The 24707-nt window shown below is 48.8% G+C and overlaps 1 protein-coding gene across 1 annotated transcript in view; it reads right to left on the reverse strand.

Moving 5' to 3' along the window:
- Positions 1-17188: 17188 nt before the first annotated feature.
- Positions 17189-24707, reverse strand: part of FCHO2 (FCH and mu domain containing endocytic adaptor 2) — a 100398-nt gene continuing 92879 nt past the window's right edge. Inside the window, exons 23-26 of the mRNA XM_058656411.1 lie at positions 23839-24038; positions 22864-22928; positions 19112-19276; positions 17189-18818 (exon numbers count right to left, since the gene is read on the reverse strand). Coding sequence (XP_058512394.1) covers positions 18796-18818; positions 19112-19276; positions 22864-22928; positions 23839-24038 — 453 coding nt within the window. The 3' untranslated portion in view covers positions 17189-18795. The remainder of the gene's footprint in view (positions 18819-19111; positions 19277-22863; positions 22929-23838; positions 24039-24707) is intronic.

A 24707-nucleotide genomic window follows, 5' to 3' on the forward strand; every position in this document is an offset into this window, starting at 1 on the left:
ACTCAGGGTGGGTAGAGCAGAATGGGGTTACCTGGGCTTTGACACTGCAGGGGAGGGGGCGGGAGGGCCTGGACAAGTTCCAGCCCTTGGGGTTTGGTGGGGCACTTGCCTGGGGTGGAGGCAGGGTGCATGGGTGCCCTGATAGAGCACTGGGATGCCAACAGTGACGTGGACATGCAGCCCTGGCATGTTTTCGATGGCTGGGTGTGCTACTTCCACCCCCTTGGTTGGTGCCACTTTCTGCCCTTTACCCACCACTGCCCAAGGCTCTTTATTTGCTGTCATCAGCAGCCCAGACACAGGCAGGAGCCAGAAGGGGCCAGGGAATCTAGAAACACTGACAGCTTAGCAGTGAGGCGGAGCCCCAGGCCTGAGCCTGCTGTGCTGACCACTGAGGGTTCCTTACTTAGATGACTCCGTGCTGTGAGAACAACAGGCTGTTGACTTGAAAACATCTGTTTACGACCTGACCTTGTGATGCCAGAGGAGCGAGGTACAGAGTGGTATAACAATATAGAGACTGTTTTCCCAGGTCTGGGGTGAGGACATCCTGATCACAGTGTCAAGTCACATCATTTCCTGGAATGGTACCAACCCATACCCAGCAGATGCACCTGCCTGACTTAGAGCTCAAACCGCTCCCCCTCTCCCTCCGCTCCACCACATACCATAGCCTGGGTCCCTTTTAGCTCATTCCAGCTAACAACTCCTGCTTGGACAAGAGGGTTTCCATCTCCTCGCCCTGTTCCTGCTTCGCTCCGCCCTTACTTGAAACTCAATCTCTGGCCAAGTCGTGTGCAGACCTGCAAGGGGGCCTGTTGATACAGCTGCCCCTCTGGTGCCACATGACTGCGGGCTTGCCACCCGTGACAGATTTGAATGTCCTGGCCCCAAGGACAATCAGATTAGTCTCCACTTGGGATAGCCGATGCCTGGATTGTTTGCGTCTCTCGGAGCCTGTTGGAGTAAATCTAGGTCCTTGGAACCCATCATCAGCCGAGTAGCCAAGGCACGTGCCAGGCTACAGCACACATGGCTTCCATGCAGGCCAAAGAGAGGGGGCTGTGTGGCCTTGCCACTGTCCAAAGCCAAGTGGTTTTTATTGCTTTCTGTGGCAGTGAGAAAAAGTAAGTACTGACTGAATTTTTTGCAAGCAAACTAGCTCCAACAGCAAGAGTGCAGGAGTTAGTCCCGGCTGACTCTTGCGTTCAGTCAAGCGACTCTAGAGGACTAACATGGTTGCAGGTAGCCACCTCCCATCCACTAGGAAGCAGGGAATGGGTGCCAGGAAGCCCAGCAGGCAGCGCCTTGGCCCCTGTGGATTGCAGCACTTCAAGAAGGAGCAAGACAATATAGCACGGAGAGTATTAGCAGGGGCTGAGTGCTCCGGTGAAAATAGCAGGCGACAGGGAAGTGTGGCCTGGGGAAACTGTAGCAAAACAGGGCGGGTCAGTAAGGCCTGCTGCAAACAAAACAAGGGAATGAGGAAGCCAGCAGGTGGATTGTCTCAACTGCATAACAATTTCCCCCCCCCACACACACATAGAGGCTTAAAACAATAAAGATTTATGATTTCTTGGTTTCTGAGAGTCAGGGATCCAGGAGGGGCTGAACCAGACAGCTCAGGCTCGGGCCACTCATGAGGCTGCAGTTCAGGGGTCGCTGGCTGGGGCTGAGGTTGTATGAAGGCATGGCCTGGGCTGGGGGAGACAGTCCCCTGGTTGGCTCACTCAGTCCCATAGCTGTCAGCAGAACAAACTCTCGAATATGCCACGGTCACTGAAATCCCACACTGACCCCTGTGCTTTATTCTGCTCTGTAAGTGTTGAGTTGAGGAGAGGGGACGCTGGGGCCCTCAACGTGGTGCAAGGGGGAGGCTAAGGATCTGTGAGCATTGGGGAAGAATGGAATAGGTTTCAGGTAGAAGTAACATCAGTGGCATTTCAGAACTATCCAAACCACTTGGACAGAACCCTCGGATGTTGTACACACTGAGACTCTGGGTTGATGGGAGGTGGTGGTTCCTCATCCCTGGGTACCGGGACGTGTGGAAAGTCATGAGTGGTATTTCCCTTTGTTTCTCCCCTTCCTCCAGGAACAACAAGAAGAAATACCAAACTTGGAAGCAATGAATTCACCCAGTTTTCCCTTAAATTTGATCCTTCCTACCCTGATCAACCATGTAATCATTTTTAAAAATAATAAATTACTAAAAAAGAAAAAGTAACAGCAGCTGCCCAGGGCCGGAGGCAGAAGGCTGTGAATTTGCTCACTCAGAGAGGAGCAAGAGGTCCCGTGACCAGAGCAAAGGACCAAGGGGTAGAGGAGGAGCAGAGCTTAGAAAGGCCCGTGCGCAGCCAAGTGCACCAGGCGGGACAGCGCTCATCCTCTGACATGGCGAGATGCCTCTGGATGGTTTGGGAGCTGCGTGTGATATGATCTGATTTGGTGTTTTAAATTTTTAATTTTATTTTCATATTTATCACAAAGGCGAGGCGACTGCAGACCCATGTGGGCCTTTGGTTAGGGTGGAGAGGATCCAGGTTGGGGAGGGAAGATGGGTGAGACAAATGATTCAGTTTTCCCTGTGTGTTGGGGTGGAGGTGAGGAAGCTGGAGCAAGTGTACGGCTCCTTGCTGTCACACCACACAAGCCCCCAGGGATGAAGATGGCCACTAAATGTCACATCTGAGGCCCTACCATAGGGAAGAATGTTCCGAGGGTGTTCCTTGAGTGGTCTTGACTTTCTGAGAGGTTGTCGGCTTTGCTATAGCGGATGGCAGAAATCCTAAGTCCTGTTGGCTGTCCATGTCTACCTCAGAGTGCCCACAGACCTAGTTGTTTGTTGGAGAGCCTGGCCTGGAGTGTTGTCCAACCTGTTTTTTTTTGTCTTTGATGAGGTACTTGAAGTCTTTCTTGACTTAGATGAGCTGGCTGTCGTCTCTTCCCTGTATATCTGGATATGTTCTCTGTTCTTGCATGTGAGTCAGCCACTGAGGTGGCATGGTCTTGCAACAATGTGCTCCAAGGTCAGACCATGGGCCTATGCTATTTTTCTTGAGGTCAGGGATTGAACTCAGCAGTCTAGTTTGGGATCCCCCCAAGAAACCTCACCTAGGAGGTCCTCAGACCTTGTTGTCATGTGCACCAGCTAGTGCAGGGTTGGGTTCAGTCTGCTCCCTGCAGCAGCCAATACATGTGCCAGTAAGTGCAGCTGCTTGGTCAGTTCCACCCCCAGCCCTGGCTTTCACAGCCTAGCCCAGCCCAGCCCAGCCCAACTCAGCCTGCCCCAAGCCCCAGCTCTTGCACATACCCCCCAGTGTCTGAGCATATTGTTGGGTGCTGTGGCCTGGCCTGGTCTGCTCTGTCTGCAGCCCTGGGTCTTGTGCACATCTGCAGGTGTTGAGGCCTGACCAGGGAGACACTCCAGGTCCATGCTGTCTTAGCTTCCTCGGTCACTGTGGTGCCATGTCCTGGTCCATGGAAGCCCCAAGAAATCATTTCATACATGTCAAATAAGCCCTCAGTGGCCTCCATTCCAACCCACTCCAGTCCCCAGCCCCTAGCAATGCACAGCCTTAGCAATGAACAGCCTCACCACACTGCATGGTGGTGCTGATGAGGGTGAAGTGGGGTGGTGGATGGTCCACCCTCTTAAAAAAAAAATAGAATTGGGGCCTGGTGCCGTGGTCTAGCGGCTAAAGTCCTCACCTTGAACGCGCAGGGATCCCATACAGGCGCCAGTTCTAATCCTGGCAGCTCCACTTCCCATTCAGCTCCCTGCTTGTGGCCTGGGAAAGCAGTCGAGGACAGCCCAAAGCCTTGGAATCCTGCAACCACCTGGGAGGCCTGGAGGAGGTTCCTGGATCCTGCTTCGGATTGGCACAGCACCGGCCGTTGCAGTCAGTTGGGGAATGAATCATCGGATGGAAGATCTTCCTCTGTGTCTCCTCCTCTGTATATTAGACTTTGCAATAAAAATAAATATTTTAAAATAAAAAGAAAAACAATAGATTCAGAATGCCTGTCAGCTCCTGGCTGCTTTTCTCCCAGCAGGGTAACACTTGCTAGGTACAAGGCAGCCTAGGCAGCTACCTATAGCTGAAGTCTGAATTATTTTTTAAAAAGCAACTGATGGACCCTGGCATGGTGGCGTAGTAGCTAAAGTCCTTGCCTTGTACATGCCGGAATTCCATATGGGTGCCACTTTTAATCCCGGCAGCCCTGATCTCCATTCAGCTCCCTGCCTGTGCCGTGGGAAAGCAGTCGAGGACAGCCCAAAGTCTGGAGACCCTGAACCCACATAGCAGATCCAGAAGGAGCTCCTGGCTCCTGGCTTCAAATTGGCTCAGTTCTGGCTGTTGTAACCACTTGGGAACTGAGCAAATGGTTGGGAGATCTTTCTCTCTGTGTCTCTTTCTCTCTGTAAATTTGAATTTCCAATAATAGATAGATAGATAGATATTCAAAGAAATAAAGCAATTGATGGGGGCTGGCACAGTAGCAGAGCATGCTAATCCTCTGCCTGTAGTGCCAGCCTCCCATAAGAATGCTGGTTTGAATCTTGGTTGTTCCCCTTCTGCTCCAGCTCCCTGCTGATGCGCCTGGGAAAGCAGCAGAGGATGGCTCAAGTGTTTGGGCCCCTGCACTGACGTGGCAGACCCAGAAGAAACTCATAACTCCTGGCTTCATCTGACGCAGCCCTACTTGTTGTAGTGATCTGGGGAGTAAACCAGGAGATGGAAGATCTTTCTCTCTCTGTCTTCCCTTCTCTCTGTAAATATTCCTTTCAAATAAAAATAAATACATCTATTAAAAACTAAAAGCAAAGGCAGCTGGTGGCTGCTGTGACAAGAGCCCCGGGAGGAGGAAGGGCAAAGAGAAGCAGACCCAGCAGAAGAAGCTGGTAGCGGGAAGCAGGTGTCTGCAGACCCTGCTCCAGCGCTTGGAAGGATTTGGAAGGCAGAGTCAGTGGATAGCATGGTGGGTGGATGCCAAGGTTTACAGCCTGAGTGAGTGGAGGAATGGTTCTCCGGTCATGAGCCATATTGGGCAAGACTAGAGGCAGGACAAGTGAGAGAGAGAAGCTAAGGGGAGCCTGACATACCTGAGCAGAGCCATGGAGCAGGCAGTGGATATGCTAGCCCAGGAACGCTGGAAAGGATCCTTGCCTGTGCGTAGTCAGTAACCGTGATTGCAAAACCCAGAAGCCAGGGCCCCTGATTTGGAAGAGCTGGTGTGTGTGTTTGTGTGTGTCTGTGTGTGGTTACACCTGCCTGGAAACTTGGTCCCAAGGACACGCAAAGCAGCAGGCTGACTGGGGTCACCCATTGTGAGGTGGACAGAAGTTGGTCCACACAGTTGGAGTGGGTGAGCCTTGCTCAGCTGGCTCACAGATTTCAGTTGCTCTGGTCCTCGGAGCTGTGGCCTCAGGGACACCTAGGCTTCATCGCACGAGGCAGGCCACCTGCTCATCCCCAGGACAGGACAAACCCGAGGAGAAAGTGCAAGTAGAGTGGCTGGGCCTGGTAGAGTTCAGCGGCCCCATTTATTCAGAACTCGTGAGATTACCGAAGACTGTCAGTCAAAGCTACCAACCTCTAATTCTCTTTTCTCGTAAAAACTCCATCTCCCTTTCTCCAGAATGAACCTCAGCACCCAGAGCATAAAATCTCCCCTTTTGGGTCCAGCACAGTAGCCTAGCGGCTAAAGTCCTCACCTCACACGCACCAGGATCCCATATGGGCACCAGTTCTGATCCCAGCAGCCCTGCTTCCCATCCAGCTCCCTGCCTGTGGCCTGGGAAAGCAGTCGAGGACGGCCCAAGGCCTTGGGACCCTGCATCCACGTGGGAGACCCTGAAGAGCTCCTGACTCCTGGCTTCGGATTGGCACTGCTCCGGCTATTGTGGTCACTTGGGGAGTGAATCAACAGACGGAAGATCTTCCTCTCTTTATATCTAACTTTACAATAAAAATAAATAAATCTTTTTTTAAAATTCTCCCCCTTTCAATTCCTGAGACACCCATCTCCCCTGCAGGCATCTGCTTTCCCAGGCTCCTTCCTGAATCCATGCTTCAATAATTCTTCCCAGGATTTCAAGGACTCCTCTGACCTTACCCAGACCCCAGCCAGCTGCATCAACCCCACAAAGTGTTCTGGTTTTATGCGTCTTCCCAATCCCTAGGTGAGACACACAGAGTTGTGGCTGGGAGGAGGGTGAGAGTTGACCGGCTTGCCAAGTTCAAGCTGAGGGTGTGGCCAGAGTCCTCCCATGAATTTCTGGGGTCAAAGGCCAGGCTTCTGCAGAGTCATTTTATGGCCTGGGAAGGTGCAGGCTTAGCTGATAACAGCTCAGCCCCAAGGCAGGGTTGTGGAATGCGAGAGCCATCGTCTCAGACAGGGGTGAGGAGGGGTTGGGGAGAGAATCAACTGTTTGATGAGTACAGGTCTGGCACGCGGCTGCCACAGACATGCAATTTGAACAAATGCGTTTCTCTCTGAGCTCTCCAGCTTCCCACTTCATCTCCCCAGCGTCCCCAGGAAGGATGACCTCAGGAATGCTTGGGGACAGCCCCGGGGGCGGCGCCAGGCTGAGTTCCCTGTGGTCACTGAGAACAGCAGCGCTCCTGTTGGCTTCTGCTGCCCGGCTTGGCATTCCTGCCAGCTCAGCTGGGGCCCTCCCTGCAGCCACACTCCCTGTGGTGTGAGGAGTCCTCACAGGTGTGCCGCCGCCCACGCCCGATCCCAGAAACCTGCCGGGCCACATGCCTGCTCTGGGGTTTGACCTTGCCGCTATTGGTACCTGCAACCGGCGCAGCTTCTAGAAGCTGCCGCCAACCGCAGCAGTGGCGGGGGAAGGGCCATGGTCCGGCCAGCAGGAGATCAGAGTTCAGGGTTCTGGCGCATCTCCCGCTCCATTGCTAAGTTCTAGGTCCTGGCTTCTCATTTCCTGGTCAAAAGATCTCACCGTGCTCCTAGATCAGGGCTAGGGCCAACAAACATGGAAATAAGTGCTTAGAAGGAAGAAAACACCCATTGGGAAAACGCAAGGCAGGGCAGAAGGCTGCCATTATCCACACACTTCCCTTGGGTGCATGTGTGAAACTGGTTTGAGACCCTTGGAGCTGGCTCCCTGTGTGGCCTGACCCAGGGCCCTAGGAGCGGGGAGCCACTTGAGTAGCCTGGGGAACATGGCACTGCACTCAGGGGTACAGCAAGCAGGGTCCCCCGGGATGGGGCTGACCCTCTGCGCACCGTCACACACCTGAGCCTTGGGCTTCTCCCGGAGCAGCTTCTGACCTACAAAATGAAGCAATGGGAATCTGAACTGGGCATCGGATGAGGCCGGTGGCCGCCAGCCATCCTCTGAGTGGCCCAGATTCTAACAAAAGGGCTTTTTGTGGAAGCCACAGAATGCACGTGAAGTTGGGGCTCCAGGCAGCGTAGACTCAGAAAGAAGTAAAAAGGAGAACTGCTTTGTAACGCTTTTTCCTTCTAACCTACCTCCTAGAATTGCTTTGAAAGGATTGAGTCAGGATGGAGAGAAAGATCTGCTGTGTATTTGTGTCTAGGTATAATTCCAGGTGAAATATTTTCTCCTCCATAATAATAGCTAATGCCTGCGTGAAGACCACTGTGTGTGCGCATTTGCAGAGACATAAAAAAATGCATTCACAGCGAGGCCACGGGCTTGTGGAGCGCGGGGTTGGGGACGGGTAACATTGTGACACACAGGGTTAAACTGCCACCTTTAGTGCTGGTACTCCACAGGGATGTCTGTTCCAGTCCCAGCTGCTCCACTTCAGAACCAGCTCCCTGCTAATGTGGCTAGGAAAACAGTGGAAGATGGCGTTAGTGCTTGGGCCCCTTGCACCCACATGGGAGACCTAGACAAAGCCCCTGACTCCTGGCTTCAGCTTGGCCATTTGGGAAGTGAACCAGCAGATGGAAGATTTTTCTCTCACTGCCTGTGTCTTTACTTCTCTGTCACTCTGCCTTTCAAATAAATAAATAATCATTTTTAAAAACGCATCCATGTGTTGCACGTTCTGAGTGCAATCCCACTGGACACGTGCCCAGCAGAAGCGCCTGCTCCTCCTCCAGTAAATGGCAGTGCTGGAGGGGCAGCCCCTCCCAGGTGGGCTGTGGGCTCCGCCCAGCACCCTTCTTCAGCCCACCTGGGAGCTGGCAAGGGCCATTGCTCAGTCATTCAGGGGAGAGTGCACCTGCTGCCAACGGTCTTTGCCCTCCATTGGCCTCCTAATCTAATGAACACCCCCCACCTCCCACCAAGGCCCCTTGCTGTTTCCAGAAAAGCTGGCGGCCCCAGCTCCCATCAAGGACACTCCCCATTTACTGATCCCCTCCCCCTCCCGCTTGTTACCTAAACCATGCATCTGTCACCCACTGCCCTCCCAGCGTCACACCTTCTTTCGGCTCAACTTTTGGCAACCGGTCTTTCCCACTCGGGATCCTGCCGTCTTGCCACGCAGGCCTTTCACGTACACCTACCATGCTTTTCGTCTCATCCCCAGGTCCTCCCTGTCCCAGAGGCCGTCGCTGACCCTCCCGCTGGTTCACTTCGGGTTGGCCATCCCCCAAAACCGCTCCTCCTGCCGTGGAGCCCTCCCTCCTGCTCATCCAACCATGGAGGCCTGCTTCCTGCATGTGGCACATGGCTCTCCTCACTCCCTCCTTCTGTGTGCTACACTCCACAGCCTCTCAGTGCACACACGCCCTTCTGATCCCCTGAATTCCCAAGCCTGTGTCTGTCCCTCATGCCCATCCAGCAGGACTGCCTTCACCCCCGTTACGGAGCCGAGTGCTGCTGGGGAAAGCCCCAACTCAGGCTCAGCCGAGATCTGCATACACCAGCTTTTTGTGAAACTGCAGTTGGCTGCTCTCGGCCACACTTCAGCCACACAAACAAGGCTACGAAAGCAATGTTCTGCCCAAGTCTATCAGCAGCTGCTTCCAAAATCCAGCAAGCCATTCTGCTCCCAGTTGGCTCCTGGGATTGGACCAGTCTGGCTGTCCAGTGAGGATAAGTAACAATGAAGTGTGGCCAAGCATACTGCAGCTGTAGGGTCCCTGGCATGGGGTCCAGGGTTGGCTCTCAAGTACTCAGTTTCTAAAGCATCACATCTTAGCCCCATCCTACATTGACCCTGCTTCTCCTTGAATGGTGACTTTGCCCTGACCTTGAAGTCGGCTCAGCATTCTAGGTCCCCTTCCCTTGGGGTGCATTCGTTTCCTAGGGACCTCCACACTCCTGCTGGAGGCCCAAGTCAGAACCACCTGAAACTCTCAGGCAGGTGATAAACAAGGCGGGAGAGGGAGGGACTTCCCATGACAAAGCAGTAAAGCCTCCACACCTCCTGTGCCATACTGGCTCTTTTTTTTTTTTTTTTTTTAAGATTTTATTATTATTGGAAAGCCAGATATACAGAGAGGAGGAGAGACAGAGAGGAAGATCTTCCATCCGATGTTTCACTCCCCAAGTGAGCCGCAACGGGCCGATGCACGCCGCTCCGAAGCCGGGAACCAGGAACCTCTTCCAGGTCTCCCACGCGGGTGCAGTGTCCCAATGCATTGGGCCGTCCTCAACTGCTTTCCCAGGCCACAAGCAGGGAGCTGGATGGGAAGTGGAGCTGCCGGGATTAGAAGCGGCGCCCATATGGGATCCCGGGGCTTTCAAGGCGAGGAGGACTTTAGCTGCTAGGCCACGCCGCCGGGCCCGCCATACTGGCTCTTGTGGACCCTTAATAAATACTTGCTGGGGGAAGGAGACGAGAGATAGAAACTAAAGCCCCAGGAGACCCTCTATGCAGAGCTAAGAATGCAAGAGAAGTGGTGGACCGACAGGATCTGCTGATCTTGGTGGAAGTGGATACAAACAGAAGCCAGGGGGTCTACCCGAGGAAGTCACAGGGGCCAGTGGGCGGGGCTTTGAAGCAGCAGCTCTCTCAGAATCCTGCTTGTTTCCCTCGTGTTCTTGTTTGTAGAGGTATCGCTGCACCCTCATCCTGGATTCCTGGCTTTTATATCAGCCCCATTTCCACCTGCCTGGTGTACTGCCTCCACGTGTCTCCTTCTTAGCTTCTTTGCTTTGTCACTGCTTTGAAAAACATTTTTAATGTGTGTTTGTTTTCATCCACGTGAGATAGAATGTGCTCCCCCATCTATTGGTTCTCTCCTCAAATGCCCTCAACAACCAGGTCTGGGCCGGGCTGAGGACAAGAGCCAGGAACTTGACCAGGCATCCCACATGGGTGCAGGAGCCCAAGCACTGTGGCATTATCCGCTGCCCTTCCAGGTGCAGGAACAGGCAGCTGGATTGGAAGCAGAGCAGCAGAACTTGAACCAATGTTCCAATTGGGATCCTGGCACCCCAAGAGGTGGCTTAACCCTCTCTGCCCCAACACTGACTCTCTTGGAACACTTTTTTATGGGAGAGTTATTCTGAATTGGAGGCACTGTTTTTATAAAAAGCATCTCGGTGCATTGGACTCTGCATGCAATGGATGGGGAGAAGGGTGGAATTCCAGGTAGAGCAGGGAGCCACAGCGCTCCAGAGATGCTCTGGAATCTAATCGGGATGCCTTAGCCTAAAGGATTCCAAGAGGCCAGGGGCAGAGAGAGAATCTAGCTGAACAGGTCAGGACAATGCCGCAAAAACCTTCAGCACCAGACGGTGATTATAGACTTTTAAAACAACTTACTTATTTACTACTTACAGAGAGAGGAAGAGATCAGGAAGGCAGGGGTGGGAGGTGGGATGGACGGAGAGACAGAGACAGAGACCGTCAGTCCTCTGCTTCACTCCTCAGATCACTGCGACAGGCAGCCCGGAGCCAGGTCGAAACCAGGAACCAGCTTCACCCAGGTCGCTCACATGGGTGGCAGGGGACCAAATACTTGAGCCATCTTCTGCTTTGGACTGAAAGTAGAACAGCTGGGATGTGAACTGGTGTCCATATGGGACACCAGCAGAGTAGCTGGCAGCTTCACCTGCTATGCCACAATGCTGGCTCTCAATGTGGATGCTGTTGAACGTTGCCCATCAATAGTCTTGGGAAACATTTCAACGATGGAATGATGGACTTATGACTGTTCATGAAAGACCACCCACTGTAATACTAGAGGGGAAATTCAATAAGGAGGGGGAGAGGACTTGGGGAGGGGGACAGGAAATCCCAGAGCCTATGGAACTGTATCACAAAAAAGGGGGGGGCAGTGCAATAGCCTAGTGGCTAAAGTCCTTGCCTTGAATGCGCCGGGACCCCATATGGGGGCCGGTTCTAATCCCGGCAGCCCCGCTTCCCGTCCAGCTCCCTGCTTGTGGCCTGGGAAAGCAGTCGAGGACGGCCCAAAGCTTTGGGACCCTGCACCTTCATGGGAGACCCGGAGGAGCTCCTGGCTCCTGGCTGCAGATTGGCTCAGCACTAGCTGTTATGGCCACTTGGGGAGTGAATCAGCAGATGGAAGATCTTTCTCTGTGTCTTTCTTCCTCTCTGTATATCTGACTTTGCAGTTAAAAAAAAAAAAAAAGGCTTTAAAATAAAAGACTGAAACACACATGGGAGCAGAGCTATCCACAAATCCAAACTGGGATGACATAACCCGGTGACTGGCACAGTGCTCAGAGCTCTTCGCCAGCTCTGCCCAACCACAGCCAGCATGACCAAAGGTAAGCTCTGCTACGTTTCTTCGCCAAACAGCCACTTGGCTAAGTCAACAGCTCACATTCACAAGATGCCCTTCTATCACAGCCAGCCGCCATGGCTGAGGCCTGCGCTCTCAGACGAGCGCAAACAAGCTCACGTTTCTAGAACCACAAGGGTATAGTCAGACACCAGTGCTGTGTCACCTGAGGTCCGGGATGAGGAAGTGGCATTTCTTGCAACGGGAAGGGATCACAACGAGGGCCTGAGTCTATAGTTCAGATAACAAGGGCACTGTGGAAACCCTGCCTTGTCATGGAGACACAGCGTGTCAGGATCTCCCAGGTGGGAATCTCGGTGGGAACCTGCAGTGCCTATGACCCACAGAGCCTTCTACCAAAGGGGGAGGGCTTATCTGGGGGAGTCAGTCCTGCTGAATACAGGCCAGCCCCTTCAAAGGGACACTGGACACGGCTTCCTTCGAGAAGCCAGCCTTGGGGACAGCAGTTGGGAGGCAGCTGGCCGTAGGGCCCCTTGACTGCACTAAGCAATTCTAGGTGACACACAGCTCTTCATAATTTTTCACATGATCAAACAAACAAAGTTGACATTTCCAGGACTTTCATAGCAAAGTAGATAATATCTGGAAAATGTATTAAATCCATGTAAGCTATGCATGCTCGCAAAGTTTGATAGGCAACGTTCCTCCTGCCAGTTAATTACTGAACTTGAAAATACGGAAGCATTCCCATGCATTTCTTGCCCAGATTCCAGGAGGTGAGTCTTGTCTCCCACTCCCAGTGGGAGCCCACGCAGGGTTGATGAGCCACTCTCCACATCTTATGTATTTTATACAACTTGCTGAGGAGTCAGTTTATAACTATTTTCAAAGAAAACAAGCTGGCCTTCCCAGTCTCCTAACTGCTGAAAACACAGGCGGGCAGAATATGTCCTGTGCAGCCACTGTGCAAGCAAATGGTACATTGGCAGTCCTCACTGAACCCCTTCCCGAGCGGGTACTTGGCGCTGGCACTCTCCCCCGGGGAGCTGTGTGACTGTTGACTGACATAAACAGAGATCCAAGGACGTGGTGTGAGCAGGACAGTCAGAAGCAGCTTAGAGCCACCCGTCCTCGGCGGAGCCAGCTGAAGGGCTCTGGTCCAATGTCAACCTGACACTTGTTTGTATAAAGACGCCCTCAAAATACACCTTTCACACTCTGAGGAGTCTGAAACTCACTTAACACATGTTCTAATCAATGGGAAATATTTCACGAACAGAGGGTGGAAACCCAAGTCAAGCAGCTTTCACTGCAGGCGTACTGTGCTTCAGGCACGACGGTTCTCAACAGGCTCAGTGGCACGGCTGTCACTGACCATGGAGGTGACAATCTGCAGGTTCCTAACTCTAACAAGGTTCTTAGTTCTGTCCAAAGCCGCCCTCCGTCCCAGCCTGGAACACGCTTCTCTGAAGTGAATAACCTGGACAAAATGTAGTCTTGCCAAAAGGTACTCTTGGTTTGCACTTAGACAAAATAAGCCATGGGATTTCACTTAGACACACATGGAGGCAAATAGGCTATCTGCATCCACACTCTGACAAATGGCACACCACCTAACCTGGCAGGACCAAATGGGAGCATGAGGCAATGATCAAAGCAGGGACTTCTGAGCTGACATCTTGGGTCACTGTTTAGGTCAATGTGCATCGTTTTATTGTAACTATTGCGGTGATATTCCTTTCTTTTAAAAAATTTGTGGGACAGGCACTACAGTCCTCGTCTTGCACACACTGGGATCCCATATGGGTGCGGGTTCTAATCCCGGCAGCTCCACTTCCCATCCAGCTCCCTGCCTGTGGCCTGGGAAAGCAGTCGAGGACGGCCCAAAGCTTTGGGACCCTTAACCCGCGTGGGAGACCTGGAGAAGGCTTCTGGCTCCTGGCTTGGAAACGGCTCAGCTCTGGCTGTTGCAGTCAATTGGGGAGTGAACCATTGGATGGAAGATCTTCCTCTCTGTCTCTCCTCCTCTCTGTATATATGATTTTCCAATAAAAATGAATACATGTTAAAAAAAATTTGGTAGGAAGGGAAGAGAGAGGAAAAGAGAGAGGGAGTGGGAGTGTGTCTTCCATCTGCAAAGGCTGGAGCTGGGCGGATCTGAAGCCAGGAGCCTGCCACTTCTTATGCGTCTCCCACACGGATGCAGGGGCCATGTACTGCTGCTTTTCCAGGGGCAGGGAGCTGGATCGCAAGGGGAGTGGCTGGGGTTAGCACTGGCACGCTTAGGGGATGCTGGCATCACAGGTGGCAGCCTAATCCACTACGCCAGCTCCAGCAATACTTCAGTGACGAGTCATTGAGCTTCCTGGCTACTATTAGTAGCCACGTAGTATTTCACTCAATGGAGGTTGTCAACTCATTTAGTCAACCCTTTAAAATTGTGCCACATGGCCACAAATGTACATTTTGTTATAAATTTCCCAAGCTTATGAACTGCTACCTTACATGATACATAAGCTAAAAAAATCAATAAGGCTTTGGAATCAAATCATTTTCTGGAAAGGTTTTGTTCATTTACTACTCCTAATGATTACCTTCACTAACTTCAAGTCTGTCCCACGGCATCGTGGAGTTTACACTATTAAAAGGCACTAAAAGGTTGGCTGGCTGCAAAGATTTGGTTGGCAAAATGCCTGTTACCAGATCCTGTGAGAACTGTCGGCTGGCTCACCTCAGCTGTTCTCAACTCCTCTCCATTTACTCTGCCGACAAAAAGCCCAGACACGCAGGCACTGCCCCTTGTCCCAGTGGTGCAAGGGCAGAGACAGGCTTCAGAGCAGCAGCCACACTGCAAAGGCCAGGGGAACCCCACGTTCCGGCTAACACGAGCAAAGGTACCCGCAGACCGAGGCTACGGACAGGTCTGTCTCTTGGTTTAAATCATTTTTAATTTCGGTTGCTGTTACTTGAAGCGACAAACATTTCTGACAGATCAAAACACTGGATGCCAGAGATGCTGCCTTTTCAATTATTACAAGCAATCATTTGCTCATCGGGCTCTTTTCCTTCAACACTGTCACTTTCCTAGAAAGAAGAGGAAAAAAAAAATCAGATATATTTTTAAATAGGGATAATTTTTTCTACACAAGGAGATCACTGGTCGGGAATACACTGATAAGAAGGAATAGGATCACAACACAGGAAGGTAGACTATGTGACAGAGCGCCTACGCTGTTTGTACAATCTGATTGCCTTCCCCCTCCTGGGTGCACAGGCATGCTAGATTTCTCTTTACACTTGGAGACATAAGATCAAGGTATGGCTCATGAAATTGGTAAAAGGCATGCTGCAAATTCTGGGTCTGGCCCTAGAGCCCCATGTAAGCTTCGCTCTTTCCCTAGGGGCTGCTCAGATGGAGAGTTTGAGCAGAATCTAAGACGGAAGGAAAAAGTCCCTGACTCACTATACAGAGATTTCCTCCTGAAGCCTTCTTACGGCTGGCCTGAGAGCAACAAGTGCTGTGCTGAGCCTCTGAGCTCCCGGAGCCTGACACAGGCAGTGGGAGCAGGGAGACAGACAACGCCGAAGGAAAAACCCAAGGGGCGCAGGGTGCGTGGTCTGCCAGGGCTTCCCAGACGCCCCAGCCCAACCCAGACACACAACTGGCCTCGTTTCCTTCCTTTTCCTGTCCTCTCTTTCTTTCTTACAGAGATGCAGAAGTCTCAACATCCATAATTTGCACTTCTCTCCCCCAGTTTCTTCCTTTGATTCTTTCTAAGTGTATTTTATGTGAGGCTTGATGTTCTCGTTGTATCTTTTTTTTTTTTTTTGTCTTTTAAAAACTGATGTTTTGTCTCCAATGGTTTGGTTCTTGGAATCTATTTATTTGAAAGGCAGAATGACAGAGAAACAGATCTTCCAGCCACTGGTTCACGCCATGCTCCACCTGCTGGCCCAGGGTGACAGCAGGAGCCCAGAGCCCCATTTGGGTCTCCCATGTGGGTGGCAGGGACCCCAATATTCAAGCCATCCTGTGCCCCTCAAGGACATTCATTAGTTGTAAGCTAAAATCCAGTAGTGGGAAAGGTAGTACTCAAACCAGACACTCAAATATGGGACAGAGGCATCCCAAGGGGCACTGCGCCAAACACCTGTCTCACCAACTTTTTTAAAAAGATTTTTTTTTAAAATAAAAAAACTACAGAAGTAACCCATTCACTGGTTCATTCTCCAAACAGCTGCAATGGCTAGAGGTGAGCTGATCCGAAGCTGAGAGCCAAAAGCTCCTCCAGGTCTTCCACGTGGGTGCAGGGTCCCAAGGGTGTGGGCCGTCCTTGACTGCTTTCCCAGGACACGAGCAGGGAGCTGGCTGGGAAGTGAGCAGGTGGGACGTGAATGGGATGACAGTGGTAGCAGGTGGGGGATGAGCAAAGCCAGTCCCCCAGGAACGTTCTTGGATTGGGTGGCACTGACTGCCGAGCATCTGATCAGGAGGAAAGTAGTATAAAACTGAACGTCATTTTGGATATATTTGCAACACATTAAAAATAATTCCTAGTCAAATACTTTTGGTATTTTTCAGATACCCTGTAAAAATGAAATTTTAAAATACTTTGTTTCAGCAGTTTTACATTTTTGTAAACAAAAATTGTGAGTTCAATCTGTATGCCTCTCATTCAAATAGTAGTGCAAAATTCAAATCCAGTTCCTCATTCCTTGCCCAGGTTGCGCTGTCATAACATCTAGGACCTGACAACAGGAGGACAAAGACTCATAAACTGACTGATAAATTATATATTACATGTTTATTAACGGTACACTTTTATGGAAAATTTACATTTTATGAAAAAAAATCAAAAATATTTACAAAATTTTGGAAGATATGTGCATTGTTCTAATTACAACCCAAAGTAGTAAATAACAAATTCTTAAAAACTCTCACATTGTTAGAGTTCTGTTTACAAACTGTTGGTTAAAGAGGCAGCTACAAAGTTTATCACTATACATCAGCAAGAACCAGCTTGCTCTACACACGTTTCCCACTGAAATTCTACCAGCTTTTTTTACACCATCAGTGGATTTTTAAGTGGAAAAACAACCCAATCAATGTAAATTCATATGGCTTCAAAACTGTAAGCTGTACCCAGTACAAATCTGCATTTGAACACTTGGTATGAAGACTTTGGGTAATTAACAAAGTGTGGAAGTTCAACCATTTCACTAAGTGGTGCATTTTTAGGAAATACCTGATTTAGAACAAACATGGTATACAGTGTCTGAATTCCAATGATAAAATATTAACTGCCCAATAAAAGCAGTTTGATTGCAAAGCAGTTAATTCCAGGAAGGGACTGTAATTGACATTTGAAAGAAGAAATAGAGATTTTAGTTCTGCTCACTATTTAGTAAAGATTAACATTTTAAAAACTGTCTCACGTGTTGCTTTAGTCAAGTCTAAACTTAGAACTGGACTAGCACTGAATATATAAAAAAGCACACACTGTGTTACATACTGCTAACATGTAGACTTCTGGCTGTATGTGGAACAGTAAGCTGTCACAAACATATCTAATGATAGAAGTTTTCTGTAAGAGTGAACAGAACAATTAGTGGTTTTACATAAATTACCATACATAACACAATATTACGTGAAAGACATTGGTATTTATAATTATAAATAAAATTCCCATTTGTAAATTAGGAAGTTTCGTTGAAAAACACTTCCTTTCTTCAGTAATCAGTTTTTTTATAAAGTTAGGTTTCTTACTAGTTAGTATTAGTTGTTTAAGAAATGCTTAACCCAATCCATTACTTATTACTCTATTTTTCTACCAGGTGAGTTAAATAGTAAGAACATCCCACTGAACTTTTTCTCAGTTGTTGGAATAAAAACAACTGGCGGTACCTCCTCCTCTGTTGCCAAAATTAACCTTTTCAACATTGTATTCTTCACAAAATACTGCAAAATTCATGTTCACAATACAATCAGCAAATAATGTATAAATTTCCAGTGATAAACAAAGACAAGGAACTGCTCGACGGAGAGTGAAAAATACCAATTTACTGCAATGGTCCTTCAGACTCCATCTCCTGTCGGATGTGGACTACCGAAGGTATTCTGTTGTCTGTAAACAGCCGCCACCCGCCTCCTTATCTTTCTAGTGCCCACGGGGTCACCGAAGAAGTCAGCTGGGGTCCCTAGTTCCTCAGAATTCCTTCCTCAACTGCAGGCCAAGGGTACTTACAAAAGCTGCGAATATCTGACCACTCTAAGCTTGTGAGCAGAAGACCCAGGATGTGTGAGGGGAAAGTGAGGCACATTGATGAACACAAATTAGTTAGGCACATTCCTGGCTTTGTTATTGTTTTAAAAGGCATACATTATGCAATCCATATAAAAATAAATTAAATCTACAACATTAATTCATCAAAACAATCACAACTTCTATAAAGTTAATTAACTGCAGAAGTAAATTTCTCTGCTGTCTTTTGCAAGCTTATTTTAAAACACATTGCACTTAAGAATTTTAAAAAATTATACAAAACACCATTTACACTTTATTATGTTTATGAGAATCAAATTACAGATTTTTTTTGCATACAACTTGGGACTCTGGTCTGATTATCTTATGGCACATAACTCAATTTGATTGAGTGTTCTGAGCTAACATTATCTAAAACTCAGAACTTTTATTCTGTTCAAATCTGTCCAGTATCATACTTGGGAAACATGAAGCTCTGACTCTAAAAAAAATCTATGGAAAGCTAAATTGTTTTGTGCTTGCTCTCCTGGAACTTTAGGCCTGATACTATACTATAAACCCCCTTTTCAATAGAGACTCTGAAGATAATTTACAATTGTAGCATAGGAAAATTTCATTTTTACTGAGACTGAATCCAGGCGCTTCCTGAATATCACAGCTGATCAGCTACAAGCATAGACAATCATTTCAGTGCTACTTCTCCCAATGACTCATTTTGAAAGTGCAATTTCATGTTTGCAATCAGTTCTCAAATGTGTCTAAGTTTGAAAGACATCATCCAAGCTAGAATAGTGTTTGGAGAGAACAGATAATGCAGAATGGCAGGTGTGTGCTGCCCCGATGAGACCACGACTTCCTGGGTCCGTCAGCAATCGGCCAGATAGCGTCCTGAAAAACACGAAGCCCTCTGTAATGACAATTCTATATCATCAAACGAGGACTTTCTCACTCTAGTTTCCCCTGCTCTTTAAGGTCCATTACAATCAGGTCACAGCCTGCAGGGTTGGCCCATACCAACTGTGGGTTTCCTCTCAGGTGTCTGCCTGACACTTTGTATCAAGGATCAAAGGAAAACCACCCAGGCTTTAAGCTGTAAACACCTTGCCGATTTGCTAGTGACTGTCAGAATGCAAATGCTTTTCATGAATATTTAAAAAAAAAGGTGAAATCCCCCAACTGACCAGTGGCGAAGCGCTTCTTAAGCAAGGAAAGCCGATAGCCAGTGCCGACCAGCTCGACGTCTGCCCCAGACAGGGTGCTCCCCTCACTGAGGAACTGCACCGCAAGGGTCGTGGGCTTACTGGGGCCAGCGGAAAGGTCGAACTTCGCTCTGAGTGACCCAGAACCTACAAAGGAAAGAACGAAGAACTTACACATTGCACACCACATAAAACCAAATGAGCATGGAAGCTAAATAATAAACTCTGTGAGTCTCATCACAAGTCCATGAGATGTGTACAGTGAACAAATTACTGTCCTACTTCCAAATCAGACTGTATTCAATGGATCTGCATTTCCACTAGGTAAACCATCTCAGTCTTGCTTCTCCCTGACTTAATACTAAGAATACTGATCATTAACAATTATAATAGTTATAATAATATTAATACTAAATATTAACAATACTAAGAATACTAACTCCCTGACTTCAGAGAAGGTCACTAGTGAGAGCCCTAACACACACGCCGAGGTGGGTCAGACAAGGCAGGGACTGAGAGGAGCCCAGGAGGAAACTCCAAGAAGCAGCAGCCCAGGACTGCAGCCTGAGGGTGGGAGAGCTGGATCAGAATTACAACTGCCACTCACTTTTCCTGTAACACCAAGCCAAGCAGGCATTCCTGAGGCATTTTCTTTTCTTACAGAATCAGCACAGCAGAAACAGTAAAGCAATCCTTCCAGGCGCTCTCAGGAGCTCCAGGCCCATGTGCACGCATCTCTGCTCAAAGCTATAAAACTGGGTTTGGTGGAAGAAATAACTCCAGGACAAAGCCAGGAGACCTCAGGGTGCAATGCACTCGAGATTCCTCTTGCAAATACCTGAGAAGAGCTGGAGAAGTGTATACAAGTGCAACACAACAACAGCCACGGTAAGAAATTTACGACAGTCACGGGGAATCACCTTGGCCTGTAGTACCGGCCTCCCACGCGGGGGCCAGCTTTGAGCTCCAGCTGTTGCACTGGTGACCCAGCTCCCTGCTGATGGCCTGGGAAAGCAGCAGAGGATGGCTCAAGTTCTTTGGCTCCTGAACCCACATAGGAAACCCCAAAGACGTTCCTTCCTTTGGATCGGCCCAGCTCTGGCCACTGCAGCCACTTGGGGAGCGAATCAACAGACAGAGGATCTCGCCTGTCCCTCCTCCCTCTGTAACTCTGCCTTTCAAATAAAAACAAATATTTTTTTTTAAAAGGCAGCAAGACTATTTCAGATTAGTGTCTTAGGAGGAAAAGTAGGTACCAGGTGCAAAGCAGGAATACCAACTGCAAGTGAATGAAACACTTTAGGACTCCAGGTGACAAGAAAGGGAGATCCGCGCTTGGGCTGAGAGCTAGACAGGAGTGGACACAAGTAAGCAAAGGTTACAGTTAGATCAGGTGGACAGAAGCTGCTAGTGACTGTGGACCGAGATGGCCAACACTGGTCCAGCCTCCGCTGCTGAGCCCAGGGTAGCAGATCACTAAAGGAGACGCACTGCTGACCAGTTCCTAACTATTGTCCAAGCCCTCCTTAGACTTTCACAACTTATAGAAATTACTTGTATTCATTTGAAACACAAAGTGACACAGAATGTGAGAAAAGGCACACAGAGGGATGGTATGTCCCCTGGCTCATTCCACACGTGCCTCTAAGAGCCTGGCGGGACTGCAGCCAAGAGTTGTCCAGGATTTCACCCTGGGTTCCCCCAGGAGTGCCAGGAACCCACCTAGCAAGTACGTACTTGGGCCATCTTTCCTATTGTTCCACAGGGTGTGCACTGGCAAGAAGCTGGACTGGAAGCAGAAGAGCTGTGGTAAAACCACAGCAACTGCTAACAGTTCTGTTAATGTCCCGCTGTCCCGCCAGGGACCAAGAGAGGTCAGGCTACCCTGGAAATGCACCCATTTCGGAATCACTCCCTTTTCCTGTTCTAGGTATACAGCCATAAACACATTCTACTTTAAGCATTTTGGATATTTTATCCAAAGTGTTCTGTCCAGCAAAGCCGCATGGATCAGACTTTCTACCTGCTCAGACACACTCACTCTCGGATACGTAAACAGCAGGAGGAAACTATTAAAGCATCTGCTTAGAATCTTGTGTCTTATTTTTCAAAGAACAAATCCTTTCATGAGGGGAGGGAAAGGGATGAAGCCCCATGTTTATAAATCTGTATCAAGGGAAAATAAATTTTAAAAATTCCATTCATGATGCTTATTAAGTAAGAAGTACTTATTAGCTGGGTGCAAAGAAAATTCCCTCTTCTTGGCTAACTCAGTGCAAGCAGGACTTCTATTGTACTTGCAGTCTCTTTTTTTTAGATTTATTTATTTTTAATTGGAAAGTCAAGTATACAGAGGAGGAAAGGCAGAGAAGATCTTCTGTCCACTGACTGACTCCCCAGTAGCCACAATAGCGGGAGCCGAGCTGATGTGAAGCCAGGAGTTTCTTCCGGGTCTCCCACACAGGTGCAGGGTCCCAAGGCTTTGGGTCACCCTTTACTGCTTTCCCAGGCCACAAGCAGGGAGCTGGATGGGAAGTGGAGCTGCTGGGATTAAAACCGGCGCCCATATGGGATCTCAGCGTGTGCGAGGCAGACTTTAGCCACTAAGCTCCGTGCCGGGCCCTACACTTGCAGTTTCAACTAGCTGTCTTCATCTGGCTCTCCCAAAGGCATCCACGGCTGGGAACAAAGCCCAGGCAGCCACCTGAGGACAGGAACCCTCGGAGCATCAAACAGGCCAAACAGAATCACCGATGAGCCTGACCACCTCACCCAGGAGTCGGACCAGCGCGCGTAAACGAGCGGGTACTGCAGGTATGTTCATGGTCTCTCACAAATACACACCAGATCACATTCTAGTCAAAGCAGCTGAGACGGAAAAGTTAGGAAAAACCTGAAAAGCTGAAACTATTCAACTCAGCGCAAGTAATTAATTGGAAGTTAATGAGGATTTCCAAAGGAGGCACGGTTTCTCTTTGATGGGTCTGAGGGTGAAGATGCGACTGTTCCCGGGGCTGCAGGGAGAGCTGGGCAGACACCAGCCTCCCCAGCAGATTTCCCCGCACTGTCCATGCCAGCAGATGCTGCCTTAGGCGGAGGGGACACAGAATGAAGGCTCTAGATGGCTGCTATCCCAGGAAAATGACCAGGAAATGTTCTTAAACGGTAGAGAGTAGGTAAAGAGGCTTTTTAGAGCCCAGAAGCGCCTAAATGATTTGGGGGGAAGTCATGTAGACCTCGTTATTACAATGAATTAAATTATGCTGATATGTTCATTTAAATTTACTTTAAGCATCTTCTATTTTTTTTTTTTTAAGATTTATTTTATTTTCATTACAAAGTCAGATATACTGAGAGGAGGAGAGATAGAGAGGAAGTGGAGCTGCCAGGATTAGAACCAGCAGCCATATGGGATCAAGGCAAGGACCTTAGCCACTAGGCCACGCTGCCAAGCCCTAAGCATCTTCTCTTAAGGTTAGTATGTAAATAGATGTGATATTTACAAAGTTACAGCAAAACGCCCCTTTAGTTTTAATCAGAGAAAGTCAACTCAATCTACAGGGACAAACGGTTCAGATCCACACTCGGTCTATCCTTATCTAAGGCGTTAACTTCCACCTAGTGGTCACTTATGGAACTGAAGGCATGACATTCCAGAAAAAACCAACACAAGCCTTTACAGAAATCCAATTCTAGTTACATTCAACTACAAATACAACAGCATGCTTTCTTACCTCCATTTTCTGATTTATCTGAAATCCCAGACAATTTCCAAAAGGCCTTCATTTGCTCTGCATTCCTGTAATAAGAACACACACCTCAGGTGTGTAGGCACAGTACTTCATACACGAATGGACACTCACTCAACGAGCCCATTTAAAATACTCCCAAGGACAAAAACTGTAACACTGTGCTTACTATGCTTTCTTGAAGCAGCATTACCAGGTGAAAATGCCCTTTTATAAATAAATGTAATACATATTTCACACTTCATTACCAATTATCCTCATTTCTACTGGTCAAGAAGAGGAACAAGGTTAAGTACCCTCATTGGTTACAACACAGTTTTTGAACAATGAAGCAAATACACTTACAAGACTGGTTAGATTCTACATGAATAGTAACAGAACAGAGAGAGGTCATTCAGAGATGGGGGTAATTCACACTTTATTTAAACACGAATTAGACAGTTGTTTAAATAAAGCCAAATGCCTTATTCAACCTTGTGAAAATTACTCTTTAAAGACACAGGATTGTCCCCCAACAGCCACAATAGTCACAATCTAAGTGCTCCATGGGAGTGACCTGGCCCCTGGAACCCGAGCCATCACCTCACTGCTTCCCAGTACATGCCTGGCAGGAAGCTGGCATCAACATATTCCAACCCAGGCATGCCAAACCATCACGGTCCTTAGCTTGCAAAATAATCACTACATTTACTTTTAAAGCAAATGAAAACTATTTAGAAAGGTTAGCAATTGGTCTAACATTGCCATGGGATCATCCAGTTTGGACGGTACATAACAGAAAAACTATCTTGTTTATTTTTGGATTGAGGCTTCCATGGCTTGACTAGTAAGATGAACACCCTTTTACAGCACACTTGGTATGGGAAAACACATTAAAGCTTTTAAATTTTATAAGACCAACAGAAGTTCTGAAGAATGTAACAGCAAATCAGCAAGAATTCAGAAATACACTTGACCTACCATCCTGCAGCGGGCAGGGACTGCATGTTTGTGACGCCTCCATCCACAGGAACCACCACTTGTATGCTGGAAAGCACGCTGGGCGCTGCCATCGCTTCTGGGTTGTACTTGTAATCCACTCTCAGATCTGTGGTGTTGGCACTACACTTCCAGTAGGTTGCAAGGTTCAGGGGAGTAGACTGGATGCCGTTTGAGGATACCTTTAAAGAGAGTTAAGACAACTGTGTGGTCCGAAAAGTGAGCAAGTTGTGTCAGTAACACAGATGCCTGAATGTAAGAACTCAGAAAACCAAAGCCGTCTGAGGACGTGCTTCCCATTGGAAAGCAGAGCAGCGGGACTCCACCTTAAACGTTCAGTCACATGATGCCAGCAGAGGGTGCAACTCCTTCCAATTTTCCAGGTTCCCGCTCAAATGGCTCCTCTCAAGAATTGCCTTCCCAGGACCCGGCGGCGTGGCCTAGCAGCTAAAGTCCTCGCCTTGAACGCCCCGGGATCCCATATGGGCAGTGCAGTGTCCCAAAGCTTTGGGCCGTCCTCTCCTGCTTTCCAGGCCACAAGCAGGGAGCTGGATGGGAAGTGGAGCTGCCGGGATTAGAACCGGCGCCCATATGGGATCCCGGGGCTTTCAAGGCGAGGAGGACTTTAGCTGCTAGGCCACGCCGCCGGGCCCCAGTTTCATATAAATTTTTAAACTGACAACCTTGCGTATCAGTTTTTCAACTGACTCTGCTGAACTTTCCAGGATCCGATCATCTGTAAATGGTAATGGTTTCAGTTCCTCTTCTCTGGTATTTATTACTGCTGATGTTATTCCCTATGTAGCCACTGGCTAATATACACAGGAACTATATGTCCATAGGAGTCATGA

The sequence above is a fragment of the Ochotona princeps genome, chromosome 28 (assembly GCF_030435755.1).
Source record: "Ochotona princeps isolate mOchPri1 chromosome 28, mOchPri1.hap1, whole genome shotgun sequence".
Taxonomy (NCBI): domain Eukaryota; kingdom Metazoa; phylum Chordata; class Mammalia; order Lagomorpha; family Ochotonidae; genus Ochotona; species Ochotona princeps.